Source organism: Sinocyclocheilus rhinocerous, unplaced genomic scaffold (assembly GCF_001515625.1).
Source record: "Sinocyclocheilus rhinocerous isolate Xijiao unplaced genomic scaffold, SAMN03320098_v1.1 scaffold679, whole genome shotgun sequence".
In the NCBI taxonomy this organism is placed as follows: domain Eukaryota; kingdom Metazoa; phylum Chordata; class Actinopteri; order Cypriniformes; family Cyprinidae; genus Sinocyclocheilus; species Sinocyclocheilus rhinocerous.
Window position 1 is genome coordinate 242,859 of NW_015635058.1, and position 19,862 is coordinate 262,720.

General features: G+C 35.3%; 2 protein-coding genes across 6 annotated transcripts in view; one reads left to right on the forward strand and one right to left on the reverse strand.

Annotated features, from left to right (window-relative positions):
• Nucleotides 1–8,973, forward strand: part of LOC107746544 (choline transporter-like protein 1) — a 33,660-nt gene extending 24,687 nt beyond the window's left edge. For all 4 annotated transcript variants that reach the window (XM_016560793.1, XM_016560794.1, XM_016560795.1 and 1 more), the window contains 7 exons: nt 60–246; nt 1,357–1,525; nt 2,376–2,532; nt 3,486–3,569; nt 3,665–3,802; nt 6,075–6,311; nt 7,955–8,973. In XM_016560793.1, coding sequence (XP_016416279.1) covers nt 60–246; nt 1,357–1,525; nt 2,376–2,532; nt 3,486–3,569; nt 3,665–3,802; nt 6,075–6,311; nt 7,955–8,293 — 1,311 coding nt within the window. In that variant the 3' untranslated portion in view covers nt 8,294–8,973. The remainder of the gene's footprint in view (nt 1–59; nt 247–1,356; nt 1,526–2,375; nt 2,533–3,485; nt 3,570–3,664; nt 3,803–6,074; nt 6,312–7,954) is intronic.
• Nucleotides 8,974–14,780: 5,807 nt separating this feature from the next.
• The window catches only part of LOC107746547 (TBC1 domain family member 2A-like), a 14,563-nt gene continuing 9,481 nt past the window's right edge, over nt 14,781–19,862 (reverse strand). For both annotated transcript variants that reach the window (XM_016560803.1, XM_016560804.1), the window contains 7 exons: nt 19,186–19,296; nt 18,714–18,886; nt 18,037–18,537; nt 16,796–16,916; nt 16,440–16,625; nt 16,106–16,227; nt 14,781–15,242 (listed from right to left, as the gene is read on the reverse strand). In XM_016560803.1, coding sequence (XP_016416289.1) covers nt 15,041–15,242; nt 16,106–16,227; nt 16,440–16,625; nt 16,796–16,916; nt 18,037–18,537; nt 18,714–18,886; nt 19,186–19,296 — 1,416 coding nt within the window. In that variant the 3' untranslated portion in view covers nt 14,781–15,040. The remainder of the gene's footprint in view (nt 15,243–16,105; nt 16,228–16,439; nt 16,626–16,795; nt 16,917–18,036; nt 18,538–18,713; nt 18,887–19,185; nt 19,297–19,862) is intronic.

The following is a 19,862-nucleotide window of genomic DNA, read 5'->3' on the forward strand; positions in this document are numbered from 1 at the left end:
ATCCCGGCTGGTGTTTTTGCTGTGTCATGCTGCCAATTTCCACCTTTCTGCTCCTGCAGGGAATTTTGTTGCTTCTGATGTTGTTTATGAGGAAGAGGGTGGCTCTGACCATCGCCCTGTTCCACGTGGCGGGAAAAGTGTTTATCCACCTGCCGCTGTTGGCTCTGCAGCCCTTCTGCACGTTCCTCGCTCTTTCTCTGTTTTGGGTCTACTGGATCATGGTCCTCCTCTTCCTCGGCACCACTGGTGAGATGAAGCTTCCTGTGGGTTTAAAAAAAAAGAAAAAAGAAACTTCTTTCATCAGTTAGGCTGCGTCCCCCTGTTTTTCCAAACTGTGTTTGTTACAGAATTGTTTATCAAAGTCTGCTTTCAATGTATGGAGAAAAAACAGCATTCATTTTTATTGAAGAAAGAAAGTCATGACTTAATGATGTCAGACGTCTCATTATTTTTGCTTGAAATATCCCTTAAACAACTAACTTGAAATCTAATTGCACGTTCTATAATGGATCTGCTTTTTGAGTGCAAAATATACACAATAGTGCAATAGTCGGATGCATGGAGTTTAACTTCTTCATTTTGTTTTTATTGAAGAAAGAAAGTCATGACTTAATGATGGGTAAATGATGTCAGACGTCTCATTATTTTTGCTTGAAATATCCCTTAAACAACTAACTTGAAATCTAATTGCACGTTCTATAATGGATCTGCTTTTTGAGTGCAAAATATACACAATAGTGCAATAGTCGGATGCATGGAACAGTTTGGTCATTTGAAGAATTTTTTGTTTATTTTTATTTGATTTTGTTCTGTTTTCTTTTATTTCATTTTTTTAATATATGTTTTATGTCATTTTTATTTTGTTCTGATTTATGTTGTTCTTTTTGTTTTCTTGTTTTTTTTAATTTTATTATTTTGTCAATGCATTCTTTGCCAGGTTTTAAACATATTAAAAAAGTTATCAATCCTAATACTGTACATCATAATGTTTTGATGTCTGATTTCACTTCAGGAAACATATTCAAGATAATAAGTTTGTTATTTCTGTTTAAAAGCAGTCTGCTATCACTCATCATGTAATTATATTTGGTTGTCCCTTAAATAACTTATGAATGCATACTTTGTAGTACAGATGTGCAAAAGGAAATATTAACAATTTTAGGAATTGCTTTGCTTTGCATTTTTCGCAGACGTAATGGGTACAAGCCTCAAAATAGTCTTCTGTTCAAGTCATTTAGTACAGATAACGAAGGACATTTACGTACTGCAGCACAAATTAAGTGACTTTGCATGGCCATCTCTTTCTCATTTTAAATGTGTAATCTCAGGCTGCAGCTTGTACACTCGTGTCCACAGGGAACCCGGAAAAGAACGAGGATACTGGCCTGGTTGAGTTCAGGCTCACAGGAGCGCTGCAGTACATGACCTGGTACCACGCAGTGGGACTGATCTGGATCAGTGAGTTCATCCTGGCTTGTCAGCAGATGACCGTAGCCGGTGCTGTGGTAACCTACTATTTCACAAGGTCTGTATTTTTAGTGAAAACGCCCTCAAATACCACTTTTCTTGTTAAAGGTGATGTGGTTAATATATTTTGAAAATATTTCCTTTGATCAGATTTTAAGTCTCTTGTTGGTTGATTTTCATGAAGTTGTGGCACTTTCAACATTTCTGTCTGCTTGAGTTTGCTTAAAGAAATAATTTACCCAAAATGAAAATTTGCTAAAAATATACTCACCCTCAGGCCATCCAAGATGTGGTTAAGTTTGTTTCTTAATTAGAACAGATTTGGAGAAATTTAGCATTACATCACTTGATCATCAGTGGATCCTCTGCAGTGAATGGGTGCCGTCAGATTGAGAGTCCAAACAGCTGATAAAAACATCACAATAATCCACACAACTTCAGTTTATCAATTATTGTCTTGTCTATGTTTGTGATAAATCCATCATTAAGACATCTTAATTTTAAACACGCTGCTTCCGGCTAAAATATGTGTCCTTCAGGCTAAAATGATGGACCTTTCGCTTCACAAGACTGGAGTCGTCTGGATTATTGTGATGTTTTTATCAGCTGTTTGGACTCTCATTCTGACGGCACCCATTCACTGCAGATGATCCATTGGTGAACAAATGATGTAATGCTAAATTTATCCAAATTTGCTCCAATGAAGAAACAAACTCATCTACATCTTGGATGGCCTGAGGGTGACTACATTTTTAGCAAATTTTTATTTTTGGCTGAACTATAAGCCTATAATTGTACTTGTCTTCAACTAATCCTGTATTCATGAAGTTGTTCTTGAAATAGCTCACAGTTGCAACCTTGAAAGAAGACTGCATTTTTTTGCAGTAATTTATTTCATATCCATGCAGGGACAAAACCAAACTCCCGGTGACGCCCATCCTGTCATCAGTGCTGCGGCTGGTGCGGTATCACCTGGGCACTGTGGCCAAGGGCTCCTTCATCATCACCCTCGTCAAGATCCCGCGCCTCATTCTCATGTACATCCACAACCAACTCAAAGGAAAGGTAGGGAGGCAGCTCGCTTTACGTGTCCTTGGGTTGTTGGATCTAAATTGCAAATCTCTCTCGTTGCAAAAATCTTAACTGATGTCATGCATATTTATGCTTATGGCATACAGTTTTCATTAGGACAGGAAAGTTCCTATGTAGTGTTTTTGGGACAATTGCATACACAATTAACTAATATTAGGACGTTTTTTAGGAGTGTTATGCTAGTATTATATGCTAAATATGGGTTTTGTATTTAAACATTTTCATGGTTGAGAATTTTCAATATTTTTAATGATTTTATTTTAGTTTTCTGTTTTCACGGTTAGTAATTTCATTGTGTTTTTTGTCATTTTTATCAGATTTTTGAATGCCTTTATAGTTTTTATTGATTTTTATTTCTTAGTTTTAGTTATTTTAATACTTCAGGTTAAAATAAAATAGGTTTTTCTTTTTTCTTTTTCTATTTTGTTTTATTTTAGTTGATGTTTATTTTATTTCAAGAAATAAAAATCTTTTGTGTTTACTAATAAATAATGCACAATAAAATCACTAAAATAAATAGGCTCAATTTTGACTTGCAGTTTTTAAGAATAATGCAATGGCTCAAAGCTAAGTGTAAAAATATATTGAATTGGCTTTTGCTTTTTGAATCAGCAGTCAGGTGATCATTACTTTACTTGTCTGAAAATGTTCTTCTACATACTTATTTTGGTATTATCTTGGTGTGTTGGGTGGGTATCTTTTGAAGTTAATGCCGAAAGCTATTTATTACTGTCCTCTTGGGTTCCACTTAGGTGACGTATCATTTACTTGATATATGGCTGGGGATCTTGGGAATATAATGAACTCTAATAGATAACAGTGCCAGCTTTATAGAGGCAGATTTGGAGCATTAAGCAAGAGGCTGACAAATGTGCATCAGACATGCACTGTGGAAAACGTTTGCGCTCGTTCTGATTCTGTTCCAGGAAAACGCTTGTGCACGCTGCATGCTGAAGGCCTGTATCTGCTGTCTGTGGTGTCTGGAGAAGTGCCTCAATTATTTGAATCAGGTAGGTTAGTCGATGGATAACTCCTACTGTGCAAATTGAAGTAGAAATTGTAGCTCTTTTTGTTTGATGTATTAATTCTTGCGATCTGTTTCTAGAATGCATATGCGGCGACGGCCATAAACAGCACCAGTTTCTGCACCTCGGCCCGCGATGCCTTCGTGATCCTGGTGGAAAACGCTCTTAGGGTGGCAACCATCAACACCGTTGGAGATTTTGTTCTCTTTCTGGGCAAGGTGAAGGACAGATGAGTTTTGATAGTGGTTGTCAAGTATTTAAAAAAAAAAAGATAAAGGCAGCCAGCTAAACTGTTATTTGAATAGTGCAGTTTTATTTTGCATGCTGACATACACTACTGTTCAGATATACTGTTTTGGGGTCAGAAAGATTTTATTTTTATGTTTTTGCTATAGCAAGGCTGCATTTATTTGATTAAAATACAGTAAAAACAGTAATACTGTGAAATATTATTGCAATTTTAAATAACCGTTTTCTATTTTAATATATTTTAAAATGTAATTTATTTCTGTAATGCAAAGCTGATTTTTCAGCATCATTACGGCAGGCTTCAGTGTCACATGATCCTTCAGAAATCATTCTAATATGCGGATTTGCTGCTCAAGAAACATTTCTTATTATTTTCAATGTTGAAACACTAATTTTATTGTGGAAACCATGATACGTTTTTCCAAGCTTATTGATTGATGAGTAGGAAGTTCAAAAGAACAGCATTTATTCATTTTTTCTCTTTATTTTCTCTTATCCAAACAGTTTTTATAGTATTGTATCATAGTTTCCACATAAATATGAAGCAGCAAAAACTCTTTTCAATATTAATAATAAGAACATTTTCTTGTCACATTTTGGTCAATTTAATCTCATCATTTCTGAATAAAAGTATTAATTTATTTTAAAAAAAATCTCACCCCCAAAATTTTAATGGTAGTGTGTCTTTTTTTTTTTTTTTTTTTCCCTTTCCCTATATTTTTTTTTTTTGCATATGCGGCGACGGCCATAAACAGCACCAGTTTCTGCACCTCGGCCCGCGATGCCTTCGTGATCCTGGTGGAAAACGCTCTTAGGGTGGCAACCATCAACACCGTTGGAGATTTTGTTCTCTTTCTGGGCAAGGTGAAGGACAGATGAGTTTTGATAGTGGTTGTCAAGTATTTAAAAAAAAAAAGATAAAGGCAGCCAGCTAAACTGTTATTTGAATAGTGCAGTTTTATTTTGCATGCTGACATACACTACTGTTCAGATATACTGTTTTGGGGTCAGAAAGATTTTATTTTTATGTTTTTGCTATAGCAAGGCTGCATTTATTTGATTAAAATACAGTAAAAACAGTAATACTGTGAAATATTATTGCAATTTTAAATAACCGTTTTCTATTTTAATATATTTTAAAATGTAATTTATTTCTGTAATGCAAAGCTGATTTTTCAGCATCATTACGGCAGGCTTCAGTGTCACATGATCCTTCAGAAATCATTCTAATATGCGGATTTGCTGCTCAAGAAACATTTCTTATTATTTTCAATGTTGAAACACTAATTTTATTGTGGAAACCATGATACGTTTTTCCAAGCTTATTGATTGATGAGTAGGAAGTTCAAAAGAACAGCATTTATTCATTTTTTCTCTTTATTTTCTCTTATCCAAACAGTTTTTATAGTATTGTATCATAGTTTCCACATAAATATGAAGCAGCAAAAACTCTTTTCAATATTAATAATAAGAACATTTTCTTGTCACATTTTGGTCAATTTAATCTCATCATTTCTGAATAAAAGTATTAATTTATTTTAAAAAAAATCTCACCCCCAAAATTTTAATGGTAGTGTGTCTTTTTTTTTTTTTTTTTTTCCCTTTCCCTATATTTTTATTTTTTATTATTATTTGTCAATAGATTTCAGTTTTTTACCATCCAGCAAAACCATTACTTATTGCTTTCTATTCATTGCAAGTTTGTAATTATTCTTGAACTCCTTTTTTAATTCAGTTGACTCATATGAAAATATTTTTTTATGAAGTGAGTCCAGATTTAGTTTTAGATTTTCTATTGAAGATAGTTTAAAAACCTTTTGTGAAAATGTTTTTTTTTTTTCATATTTTGCAACATTTTATCATTTTTCTCACCACAATTACTACATGTTTAATTTGTCAATTTTTGTGTCCTTTAAGCTAACAGACATGCACTAAAAGCCTCAAGAATAAACAATAAATTTAGACCAGCATATGGTAGTTTAACCTGGTTTATGCTGGTTGTGTTGGTGTGCCTTGACTAGTATACCTATGTTAACACAATTTAAACGGTTAAGCTACTTCACCATCTTATTTATGAAGCTGGATTACCAAGGAGGAAGCCTTGATGGATGAACTAGTTAAGAAGCCTAAACAACACATCAGCATCCCATGCTGGAGACCAGCTATGCTCGACTTTTCTGCATGCTTTTTCGTATGTTTTATACCCAGTAATTGAGCTTTTGCATATTTATCCCCGTGCAGATCCTGATCGTGTCGTGCACGGCGTTCACTGGCGTGTTAGCGCTGAACTATCAGAGAGATTACACCGAGTGGGTCCTGCCGCTCATCATCGTGTGTCTGTTCGCGTTCCTCGTGGCACACTGCTTCCTGTCCATCTTCGAGATCGTGGTGGACGTGCTCTTCCTCTGCTTTGCCATCGACACCAAATACAACAACGGCACACCTGGGAGGGAGTTCTACATGGACAAGGCCCTGATGGTGAGTCACTGCTGAAGAGAAGGTTGCAGCCTATCTGTGCAATTCTCTCCTTCTGTCTGCTGTTGGATCAGAACACCATAAATAGTCTCAGTGTTGAGAGCGCACTTGCCATCTGAGTCACGTTTCTGTTTTTGTGTTGTAGCTTCGTTTGTCTTTTGAATGCAGGCTCTCTGCTGGCCTGGATGCGTTAATATTTTAAGATTCAGATGGTGTCCCAGATATTCTCTTTGGACAACTTTCAACTTTTGTTTTGAAAAGCTTGTTGATTTTTCAAGGGGAAAAAACTCACAAGGCTGGATTCTTGTGCGCTTTCTGCTTTTCACATAGTCAGCCAAATCGTGTAGCCAACAGCTTTGAGACATCAAAGGAGAAGGCTTGAGCCTTGAGGTGCTGCACAGAATCACGGCCCTCAGAAATGCAAAGTCGCTAGCAGTAAAGGTTGTAGCACAGCAACAGACTTTGGAACATGTCAGCTTGTTCTTTCTTAGAGCTGCTTTGGGTAAAAATATCTGTTCAGTCTGCAGTTACTGGCTCCATTTCAGCACGTTTTCGGTGGGAAAGCTGTTTACCAGCTGCACGCTGAGGAACTGTAGCCTACTCTGCTTGAAGATGGTCTTCTGGTGTAAGGAATGTAGAATAGAATTTGCAATTGTTATGAAAGCGATCTTCTATCAGTTGTGTTAGTGATCTGCTAATGATGACATATTTATTTAGCAAAATCATCATTCTGTAAGGAAAAAGTGGAAATGATGATTTGGTTAACAGGAAAAACTACACTAAAAACTTGTAATAAATCGCAATTATAATAAAACAAAGATATTGGTGTGTGTTGATTTGGTTAACAGGAAAAACTACACTAAAAACTTGTAATAAATCGCAATTATAATAAAACAAAGATATTGGTGTGTGTTTTACAAGAAAATACTATTTCTACTTTGAAAATTTATTACACATTTAATTCAATGTGCTACTTGCCATTTCTTTATAATTAATTTGTAATTTTATTTTTGTGCAATTTCCGATTGAATTTTTTTCTACACAATATTTTGTTTCCAGTGTAAATGCTTTTAAAGAATTATTAAAAAAATAAATAAAATAAAAAACGGCTAAAAAACAACATTTCAGAGATTTTCCAAATAAAATATCTTACTGTAAGCATTTCTTGCAAGGCAATTTGCATCAAACAGACATTTAACCCAATTTTTTCTTAAATTAAGCTTTAAATATATTTAGACACATTTTAAGACCATTGCATTTGCTTTTGTACTTTAATAATATTTTTATATTTTTCATATTCCCCCAAATTGTCATCAGATAATGAATCCAGATTATCCAGATGAATTATTTTCAATGGATATTTATGTATTTAATTTACACATAACTTTGTGAATTTATACACGTTGATAGTATGTTCTGTCTTTAATTGTCTTTAATTTATAGTGATTAAAAAACAGTTACAGTAAAAATTGCAATAACAAATTACCCATAATATATATTGTGTGTATATATATATATACACACACACACACACACACACACACACACACATTCTCCGACTGAGAAATCAAACCTAGTGTGACGACAGCCTCTAGGAAGCTGCTGTACTGGACTATAGTTTGATTTATTACTTTCCTCTCCTGCAGGAGTTTGTGGAGAACAGCAGGAAGTCAATGGCGGTGGAGGAGCGGGGGCGCAGCAAGCGCGCCCGTCCCAAGGAAGAGGTAGAGTTGACGGAGGTTAAGGCCATGGTGAGTGGTGACGTGGGCGTGGCAGAGGCGGAGTGGCAGGCCTTGCAGGAGTTCCACCTGTACTACCTGCTGCTGTGTGTGCTGATGGACTGGGCCCTGTCGGAGCACACACTGGTGCTCTGCCTCACACAAGACATGATCATCTTCCTGTCTGTCTGCCTGCCCACCTCCACCCTCTTCTTCCTGGTCACATTGCTCCAGAACACGCCGGTGGCTGCTGCTGCTGCATGCTGACTAACGCTTCCTCACCTCCTTCATCCATCTATCATTTCATCTATCCTTTCTATGCATCGCACTAACAGAGCATGAACTTCTATTTTTCTATCTGTGGATTATTATTATTTTTTAAAATCTTTTTTCATTCCTTTCTTGCCTCTTCTTTTTTATTGACTGTCTTGAACTCATATGGCATCTATAAACTGTACTTGTATATCCGTTGCCTTAAAATCACCATGTTGCTATTTGGAGGAAAGATAATTGAAACTGCCAAGCTGGAAAAACAAGAGAAGTAGAGAAAAGGAAAGACATTATCTCTCACGCTGATGGTCATATTTTCCACAACTCCCAATTAGCAAATTAGCTGATAACCACAAGACTCCTTACTTTCTGGATAAACAATGGCAAATTGTGCCGTTTCACCCTCAACATTATAAGTGGGTCTGGAAGAACACAGTTTGTTTGGTAGCATAAGATTAGGACTGACTGTATATGGGTTGTTGACAAGAAATGTTAATCATTTCTGTGTGACGTTCCTCAAATTGACTAGTCAGTGTATTGTAGGATGATTAGTCAGTTTGAAAGAAAACCATCTGACCCTGATCACTCAATAATTGACAATTCATGCTTTATCTAAAGGGATAGTTCACCCCCAAAATTAAAATGTTGTCATTAATTACTCACCCTCATGTCATTCCAAACCCATATGTCCTTTGTTCATCTTCGCAACACAAATTAAGATATTTTTGATGAAATCCAAGAGCTTTCTGATCCTGCATAGACAGCAACGCAATTGACATGTTCAAGGCCCAGAAAGGTAGTAAGGACATCGTTAAAATAATCCATGTGACATCAGTGGTTCAACCGTAATGTTATGAAGGGCTCCACTTTCATTTGATGAGCACAAACATTCAAAATGTCTGCTATGGGAGTATGTATGTTTGGTAAGCGGGGAAACGAAATTCTGCAGAAAGGGTGGATTTTTTTTATGGCAACAACAAATGGACATGTTCAGTTATCCACTGTAAATACGACTGTAATTCCACTCAGCTGTAGGGGACTCAAAAGTCTCAAAAATACACAAAACTACATGCAATTGCTTTAGAAGTTCATGGTCATTTTTAAAAGTGCACATTTGTCAACTACCCATATACTTTCCATGTTCCTGAAATTCTGTTACTATGAATAGTGTCGATGTGTTTTAGGGCTGAGAATCTGGTTTCAAGACAGCCTTTAACATCCATCATAACAGCCTCTCCATATGCATGGATATGCATGCTTCTCACACCTGCTTTTTTGTGATGCCATTTTATGTTTTTAACCCATTTTTTGGCATTCTGCTGCTTGAAATTGATTGAAGTGGACTAACTCCTCCAGATCCAGATCAGTTGACTGGTTGTTGGTTTGTTTGGGAGTAAATAAGACTAATAACGTGTTTCTTTCCTGTAGGCTCCCGGGACAAGCTCTGCTTGACCAAAATCAGCCCATGGGACTTTTTAAAGACATTCCAAAATGTTTATTTTTACCAATGTGTAACATGTTTACTATGGTTTCACTCCAGGGAATACAATATTTTAATAAGAAACTGTAAAAAAATGAAATAACAATGTAATGAAGCACTTTATATTGGAGCGCTGCATATTTTAAAAAGCCTGATGCATTTTTCGTAGTGATGTCCTTTTTATAAGACTAAAAAAAAAAAACAGTTGCCATCTAGTGAAACACAGTATTAATAATATCTAGAATCACTGTTTTTATTATGTCAACTTTTCATAACAAACCTTTTTTTAATTGGTTTTCTTTGCGTTTATGAGAACCCCACATACTGCAGTGCAGCACTTGTTCTTTTTGTCTCATTTAATTCAAATAAGGAAGCATCTACGCTTTTTATTTCTTCATTAGCAAAAAAGAAAAAAAAAATGCTCGGTTGTGTTATTTTACTAAAATAACGTTACCATGCCTGAAAATGAGGCATGAACATTTACACTTGTGTGTAAAAAGGTTGGTTGGTTTCCCTCCAGTGGTGGTAATTTTAGTTTGTTTCTGAGTTGCGATAAAACTGTAAAAGTCCAATTTTCCTGCTGTGACTGTTAGTGCTGATAGAAACTGGGTCTGGTTACCTTAAACTGGGAGGAAGACATTAATGGTTTCTGACTACAATCCACAGTTGCTGTAACTATGAGTATGAGTGACATTACAACAAAAAGCACATGCAAACAATAACAGTTCAGTTACACAACAAGACGATTGGAATGGTTATGCTTTTTTGATTTTCTCTTTTGCTCACCAAGGCTGCATTTATTTGATCAAAAATATAGTAAAAACTGTTATATTGAAATGTATTACAATTTAAAAGAAATGTTTCTATTTTAATATATTTTAAAATATAATTTATTCTTATGATGGATTTTCAGCATCATTGCTCCAGTCTTCAGTGTCACACGATCTGTTAGAAATCATTCTGATATGCTGATTTGATGTTCAGGAAACATTTCTTATTATTATCAATGTTGAAAACAGTTTAATTGCTTAATTTTTATTGTGGAAACCATGATTACATTTGACCAAGTTTCTTGATTGATGAATAGGAAGTTCAAAAGAACAGCATTTATTCATTTTTTTATCTAATCATTTTTTTCTAATTCAAACCTTTTGTATAGTAGTGTATCATGGTTTCCACAAAAATATGAAGCAGCAAAACCTATATTCAACATTAATAATAATGAGAAATTTCTTGAGCAGCAAATCAGCATATTAGAATGATTTCTGAAGGATCATGTGACACTGAAGACTGGAGTAATGATGCTGAACATTCAGCTGTGCATTACGGGAATAAATTACATTTTAAAATGTATTAGTAATATTTTACAGTATTACTGGGTTTAATGCATTTTAATCAAATAAATGCAGCCTTGGTGAGAATAAGAGATTCTTTCCAAAAATGTAAAACTGTAATAATTCCAAACATGTGATGTGTATCTAGGAATGGTTTGTTATCTTCAGAGCTAATTCAAAACAATTCATCCTTCAAAGAAACACAAGGCTACTCCTGTTCGTAAATCAGCAACGGGGCAATTCTGGTGCTGCGACGTGGCTTGGACATTGTCTTTGGTTGTTAAAGTAACATGACTTTGCCTCACTCAACAGAAATTAAATGCATGAGCATCCCTGATGTTGATCCACAGCATAAAGCACTGATCTCTCCTTGGGTGCGATTCTTCATCCAACCTTTAGGGAGAAATGTGCTAATTTGAGCTTTTACATAGTTGTCTTTACAGCACAATATTTGTTCTCTTTCACTTTGATTCTTTGCAACCAATGGAGAGTTTGGTCTTTATCTAGCAAGATGTCTAGGGGCACCGACTTTAATATCCGCATCAAACTTAAGTCTTCCTACTCATGCAAAGTATCTTGAAAGGAAACATAGTTTTATTTTCTGCTAGACAGAGCAGCGGAAGAGGAGAGTCACATGAAACTTGCATTTTGCCTTAACCAATCGAGTGAATGTCGCCCCCTGCTGGATTACATAGACTAGTTGAGTGCAGAACAGAAAGAGCTCATAAGCCTTAAACAGATCTAACCATTCACAGTAATTTAACTAACCCATCGAATGCCCGAACGTGTTCGGTCTGGCTGAGGAGAATATATATCATTTATTTACGCACAGAGGAATCTGCAGTCTATTGGTTTTTGTTTTCTAACAAATGTCCGACTTAGCAAAATTGATGTGTGCCGTTTTTGTATGGATGTTTTGAACGTCATGTTACATATTGATAAATATTGACTGAGGAATAGTTTTTTCCTTTATCATTTTTATTCCATGTTTTCGTGTCTTGCATTGGAGGGAAATGTTGTTAATTATCTTACAATAAGGAGATTTTTGGGGAGGGTTCAGAAATGAACACAGTGTACCTATGAGATATTATGAGCATGATTAAAGAAAAAAAATCTTAAGAGATTAAACATTTGCCACACAAAACTTATGCTGTAAGCATGTTAAATATTGCACTAAGATGGCATACATTAAACACCGAGATGAATTAATGATAGCTGTAAAACATTTATCGTTAAAATAGTCTTATAGCGCATTCAATATAGAGATGTTTCATAAATGTTTAAAGAAAATCTTCTCTGTCAACAAAATTGTCTTTTAAATGCTTGACGTTGCAGTTTCTGGTTACGCAACCCATAGTTTTATCAGGTAACATGAACTTGATGACTGAACAAGTAGGTTGTGTTTTAAAGATGAATGGTGGAACTTGCCTTTTAGGGTGAATCTCACAAAAACGTCACCCCAAAATCAAAAGAAAATTTTTTTTTGCATAAAGAAAATTAGAACCATTAAAGTTATTTGTAATTGTGACATTTTCATGAAAATCTGAAGGGAAATGTGCTTAATTTACACTACTGTAATTATTTAAAAAAAAATGTTTTGCCTATTACTATATTATTAAAAAATAATTTGTGTAATTGAACAATTTATGTAATTTAGTTTAACAGCATAAAAATACAATTTAAAACACACACACACACACACACATATATATATATATATATATATATATAACATTACAGTACATATACACTACAATGCAGTAATGATGATTGTGCTTATTTTTACAATAATGTCAACAATGCAAAAAGAAATCTAAAAATGTTTTGTTTATGCAAAAAAACAAAAAGGTTTTGTGAGATACAGTGGGTACGGAAAGTATTCAGACCCCCTTAAATTTTTCACTCTTTGTTATATTGCAGCCATTTGCTAGATGCGGAACTAAGATCAGCTAAGATCAGTTTTTTGGACTCAAAGGGTTTGAACTTAGGGATTTGGACCGGAAAACTGACCTTACAATGGGCATTTACTGCCTGAGAAGGTTTTTTTTTTTTTTTTACGGACTCCTGTGTCATATTCACTGGAACAGGATCTTTTTGGCCTCAGACATCATCTTTGGCTCACAACTCCACCTTATATTGCCAAATGTGCACAAAAGGAAATGTAAGAAGTGCACAAACTCTCTCTTATGCTACCTGGTGGAAAACCGGTTGGCTTTTGTTTTTGTTCACAGCCTTTTTCTTCTTTCTCTAAATCACTGAAAGCATCTCAGTAACAGCCGTGACTTCTCTAGTCCTGTCAGTGTGTATTAGAAAGAGACAGATGAGCTATGCTTAGAGGCAAGCTAGTAAACCCATAACCACTGTATACACACACACACACACACACGACCTGCATGCTCCTGACCTGGGACTTTTCTAACTCTTTAAAACAATGAGCCATTTTTGTAGGAACGTGAACTGTTTGGCATTAGAATACATGTGACTTAACACTGATAGAACAATAGCTTTATTATGCGACAAGCCACTGTTTTAATTTTTTTTTCCCGAGATGAGATTGTGAGTCTATTTCTCTTCATTTTGGGAAACTGTGCTTCTGATCGTGTCACACGGGGGAATAGGCCGATTCTGTTATCGGATACAGTCATGGATAGGCAATACATCAGTTTACTCCTCTGGTGTGATGTTAGCTATTAGCTCTTACCTGCAGTAAAGTTGTTTGTAACATTGAACTAAGTTTTTGTTGATTTGTTTGATTTTTATATTTATGATTTCATATGTATCCTGTTTTTTAAAGTAATAAAATGGGGGGAAAAATGACAATGTTTCTTCAGATGTGTCAGATGTTCGAACAGACTTCACCCTGGAAAGCTGAAGTGAAAGTTTATTTTTTAAAGTTTTTTTATTATGTGCATTTTTTGGCTTTATATCATATTAGTCTGTGAACTGTGCATGATGCTGATAATATAGGCATGCATGTGATATATATACAGTAGAAGTGCAGTAGAAAATCTTAAAAAAAAAAAAAAAACATAATAAAAGTCTCCAATTTAAAAACAAATATTTGCTGAAGAAATTACATGTACACTACCATTCAAAAGCTTGTGGTTGGTAAGTTTTCTAAAAAGTTGTTGAAAAAAAGTCTTCTCATCAATGCTGCATTTGTTTGACAAATACAGTAAAACAGCAATATTGTGAAGTAATGTTACAATGTAAAATACCTGTTTTCCGTTTTAATACATTTTAATTGCTGTGATGGCAAAGCTGAATTATTTAGCATCATTCTAATATACTGATTTGCTGCTAAAAAGATTTCTTATTATCAATGTTATAAACCGTTATGCTGCTTAATATTTTAGTGGAAAACTTGACAAGCCTTTACTATCACTTTTGATCAATTTAATGTGGCCTTGCAGAATTGAAGTATTAATTAATTTATAATTATACATATTACTGACCCCAAACTTTTGAACAGCAGTGTAGTTGCTTATGCATATCAGTCCAAATAAATAGGGCCTCAACATGTCCAATACTAAGACCAGTGCTGCTTTCTTGCTGATAAAATGACCATTTTGGTCAAACCATTTATGCAGTGTCTTTGCTATCATTTCCTCACCTTCATATCATTCTGATAAAAGCACTAAAAAGTTGCTGATGGACAGATTTGATTTTATTTTGCAAATGATATTTGTGTTTGGTCTTTTCCTCGTCATATATCCACTCATTATATAGCTTTGGAAGACTTGGAATATGGTTAAATAGATTAATTTATTGTGCCATCTCCATTCACTTTCATTAAATGGAAAAGAACTTATACTTGTGGGTTTGGAACAACATGAGGGTGAATAAATGTTGAGGAATTCTTTTTCTTTAGTGTTTCTCACTCAGCATTCAAGGCTTCAGCACATGCATCAAGAGCTTATGTTTGATGTCTTATACCTCCTCTTCATCCTCACTAGCCAGGGTGTCCATCTCTTTGTCTTTGCACTGGACTTGTTCAGCTTTGTATGCTTTCCGTAAATTCTCCAGCTCTTTAATCTCAGCATGGAGGCGTTCCAGATGTGCGGCGCGACGGTTCTGTAGCAGCTTCATGGGCAGTGGGTTCATATCGTTGAAGGCAATGCTTGTCAGCTTCCTGGGGACGAGAAAGACGAGGTATATTGAGATTGAAACTCCAGCGATGAATTAGCTGCTCTGTTTATTTCCTGCAGAAACCTGTGGTTTGGAAAAACTCTCCCCAAGCCAGCTTTTCTTCATTGTTTTTTTGAAACGATGCCATTCACTGGAAACAGGAGTGAGCAGGTGTGTGCACACAGTATCAGGGGCATACATTTTAAAATAGCCACACCACAGAGGCATCTGACCCATATTCTGTTTCTAACAGATGCAGGCTGCTTTGTTTTTACTATGGCTCAATGAATTATTTATGGTGATGTCTGACTGTTGCAAAAATAACTACACTGTCACTGTCTACAATACCAGGAGCTCCAGAGAGAAACTGAGATCTGTTGAATTAGTAGCACGTTTATGAAGTAATATATTTACTGTATATATATATATATATATATATACAGTTATAACTCTTTTTAAGTGTGTAAAATGTGTTCTAGAGGTTACAATGCTTATTAATATACTGTCCTTTGTTTCTGATCATAAACAATACATTATAATACCTGCTTATATCTTTAAAGAGTGAAGTTTTTAAAAAAAAGTATTGTGGTAAAATTCATTATACTCCTTTAAAGTTGTAACCATGAATAATACATTATATCCTATAGCATAAGGCATGAATACATTTACTGTATAATGCTTTAATACTTTTAGAATGCATCATATGCACAATAATATTACTATTCCATACTGTAGAAGAGCATGTTAGTTGATTATATATACTGTATTCTGTATGTATATTTTATGTTACTCTTGCTCTTTTTTTTTTTACACTCTGTACTTTCTCTCTTGGATTTTCTCTCTTCCATTTGCTATCCTTCGTCTTACCGTCCATCTGCAATGGTGTAGGGGAAGATGCGGAGATACTGGTACATCTCAACACTGTCATCGATCTTTAAGATGATTTCCTCTTTGTATTTGAAAAGAGCCAATGCATAGCGAAATATCACCTGTGAAACATGAACGAGGGATTTGGTTCAATGCTGTGTCCTCGTATTTGGCCTGTAGGCTTGTAATTTTTGTGAAAATGATGGGAAATGTGGGTCTTTTACACAACTGGATTAGGGTCAAAATGAGGGTAATCATATTACAAACAAAACTATTATTATTAGAGACCCAGGTATTGATCTATACAGCATCTCCCCAGAATGCTTTACGGTACCTTGATGCCCTCATACAGGAAGGCGTCCCATACTTTAAACAGTATGCGTGTAGGCAGACTCTCAACGAACAACACCAGAAACCATTCAACAGTGATGAGTGACACGTCTACTTTTAGCGCTTCCAGATGAGCCGTGAGTCGAGGCAGCTTCTCAGACATGAGGTCCTTTAGCACACGCTGGTCGGCCTGGAGAGATTGGAAGAAGAAAGATTGAAAAATATTTCAATACTTGCTTCCAAACATTTAAAAACAGTAGTGTATAATAGTCTGAGACCATACTGAAAATCTGGGATTGAAAACAAAATCTGAACCATTAAAATAAGCAGCAAGTTTTAGGATTAGTGCAGAGTTCCCACCTGACAGCCCACCAGGTCTTTAGTGTAGTAATGGGGAGGCATGATGTAGTCCACAATCACTACCAAGCACCAGAAGGCATCTTCCTCATCTTGTAGTACCAGCAGAGCAATGGCTGCCAGTCTGCATACAGTGGCATCGATGGTGTTATTTACCTTTCTTTTTGCATATAGATATTGTGGCCCTTACAGTAAACCTACACCTAACTCAGAATGTTGTTGATCAACAAATGACCAGCAGATGTCAGTACAATGCATGTTATGGTATTAAATCGTTTGTAGGCAGTGTTCAGCATGGCAGATGAGGCAACTATTACTTTGCATGCCATTTCTGTGTCATTTACCACATAGCTTTGGTAAGCATCGTGAAATTAAGCATTTTGAAGCCATATTTTGCCAGATTTAGCAAAAATCTGTTTTTTTTATATTTTATGTTGGCTCGTGTATTTTATATATTAACACTGAGATTTATGTTCAATATTTAGACTTAAATTAAATGATACATTTAATATATTTATATTAATATAAATGAAATAGTTTAAATTATATAATAATTAAATTTTAACTTAATAAGTGGGGGGGAAAGTAGAGAATCTGAGACCACACTTAAAATCAGCACGTTTTAATAAATAAATGATTTAATAAATCAGATACTGACTTCTTTCAAAAGTTATTTTACATTATATAAGATATTATTAACTATAACTTTGAAATAAATTATATAATATATTTAATACATTTTATATTTAAAATACATTTATTTTAAATGATTAAATAAAGACATTTTTATAAAGTGGTTAGTAGTAAATCTGCCCAAATTTGGCACTTTTTATTTTTTTGCAACATGCATTATATTAAATTATTATATTTTATTTATTTTTATTTTTTATGTAAATTTGTGACCCTGGACCACAAATCCAGTCATAAGTCACACGGGTATATTTGTAGCAATAACCAAAAATACATTGTATGGGTCAAAATCATTAAAGCTTATTTATTCAGCTTTCAAATGATGTATAAATCTCCCTCATCACTGGTTTTGTGGTCCCGGGTCACATTTGGCAAAATTTGGCATTTTTTGTTCTTTGTAACATACCCAATTCCCCATTTTTTTTTTAAAACAAAAGTGGCCTGTTCAGTCTAAAAGCTCTTGTGATAGGCCATTACTTGTACTACTCACATTAGTTCTATAATCACCTCTAATCAAAGCCAATTCTCTTTTTATGTCTATGGAGGCTAATTACCTGTTGAGTCCCTGCACGTAGCCGATGGTAGGGTTTTGCCAAGAGAACGCCTGCAGAACTCTCTCCAGCTTCTGAATCAAGTGGCTTGAAGGAGGGGAAAAGTATTGATTGGAGGTCAGCGTACGATCCAGGTCCAGCTGGATCTGTCTGGGCACCAGGTGAGGCGAGGTTCTGCTCTTCTCGCACAGTTCCTGATAGCGGTCGGGTTGACGATCTTTTAGAGACTTGGTCCTAGTCTGTATAATAAAGCGCCAAACCCTCGCACGGTACTCGCGTGGTAAGCCCGTCCGGAGGAGATTCTTCAGTTCTGTGGATGAAGACAGTTCTCCTTCAGGGCGTCCAAACAGGAGCTGAGCGCAACGAGCCAGCAATGGCCCGTCGCATTCCTCCTGGTTCAGCAGGGCTTGGGATCGGATCTCCAGAGCCTGGATCTTAGCAAGGAGCTTCAGGTCCTCAACTTTGTAGTCCATTGCAATCGTAAATCCATATTCATCGTAATCCCTGTGGAATGTCGGGAACTGTGAGTTCCAACATAAATAGAACTCTGACAAACATTTATATGGGGAAAATGTTTGTGATTTAAGGCCTGCTGACAGCAAGGCTCCACAGACGAAAAGAACAGGGTGAATAAATGATGACAGAATTTGTATTTGGGGTAAACTGATGGGACTGTTTACCTGATTGAGTTTAGTTTGATGGCAGTGCTCAGGTCTGCCCGAACTGCATCCTTAACCACCTTCTTGACCGCTTCTCTCTGCTCTGGATTCAATTCCTTACTCTCCTGGAGCTTCTGGAGGATTCCCAGGTATCTGCTTTCCATCTGACAGCTGTTGGCCTCCAGAACAGCACACTGGCACACACACAGTAACAACACTAAATCCAATTTTCAAACACTTCTTGATGTTTACTATCTCAGATTACCATCACAAATGGCTCTGACCAATTTTAAAGCGCTTATATTATAAAAATGTAATTTCTCTTGATCTTTTGATATGGAAGTGAACACACTCTAACTTTCAAAACACTATTCTCTCAGTTCACAAAGAGCTATTTAGTGTTTAGATTAGCCAATCAGTACAAAGGGTAAAGACAGTAGCAAAAATGTGTCTGTTTTTTGGTGCAAGAAACCTTGACTGAAAAATAATTTACCTTTACTATCAGACTTTGCTCCTGTTCGCAACTTTTTCTCCAAAGTGTCGTCAGATGATAGATCTCAGAGTTTAGGTACTGGTTCTGAGTTTTATATGCCTTCAAATCATCCTGAAATAGAGATATGATCACATTTTGGCTTAGTGTAAAGTTGCAATCATGCTTGGCGCAGTCATTTCAGAAGCATAAAATGCAGATAAACTGCTCATAAATAATTCACATTTATATTATTAGTTATATATTCAAAAGTTTGGGGTTGGTAAGTTTTGTTGTATGTTTTTTTATAGAAGTCTCTTGCTGCATTTATATGATCAAAAATTCAGTAAAAAACAGTAATACTGTGAAATATTATTACAATTTTAAATAACTCTTTTCTATTTTAATGTATTTTAAAATGTAAGTTATTCCTGTGATGGAAAAGCTGAATTTTCAGTTTATTATTATCAATGTAGAAAACAGCTATACTGTGGTACCATACAAAAATTTTTGTGGAAACCATGATCATTTTTTCAGGATTCTTTGCTGATTAGAAAATTGAAAAGCTTTTATTTGAAACAGAATTCTATTTTTACATTTTACATGTTTTTTACTGTCACGTTTGATCAATTTAATGCATCTATCTATCCATCCATCTATCTATCTATCTATCTGTGTCTATATATATATATATATATATA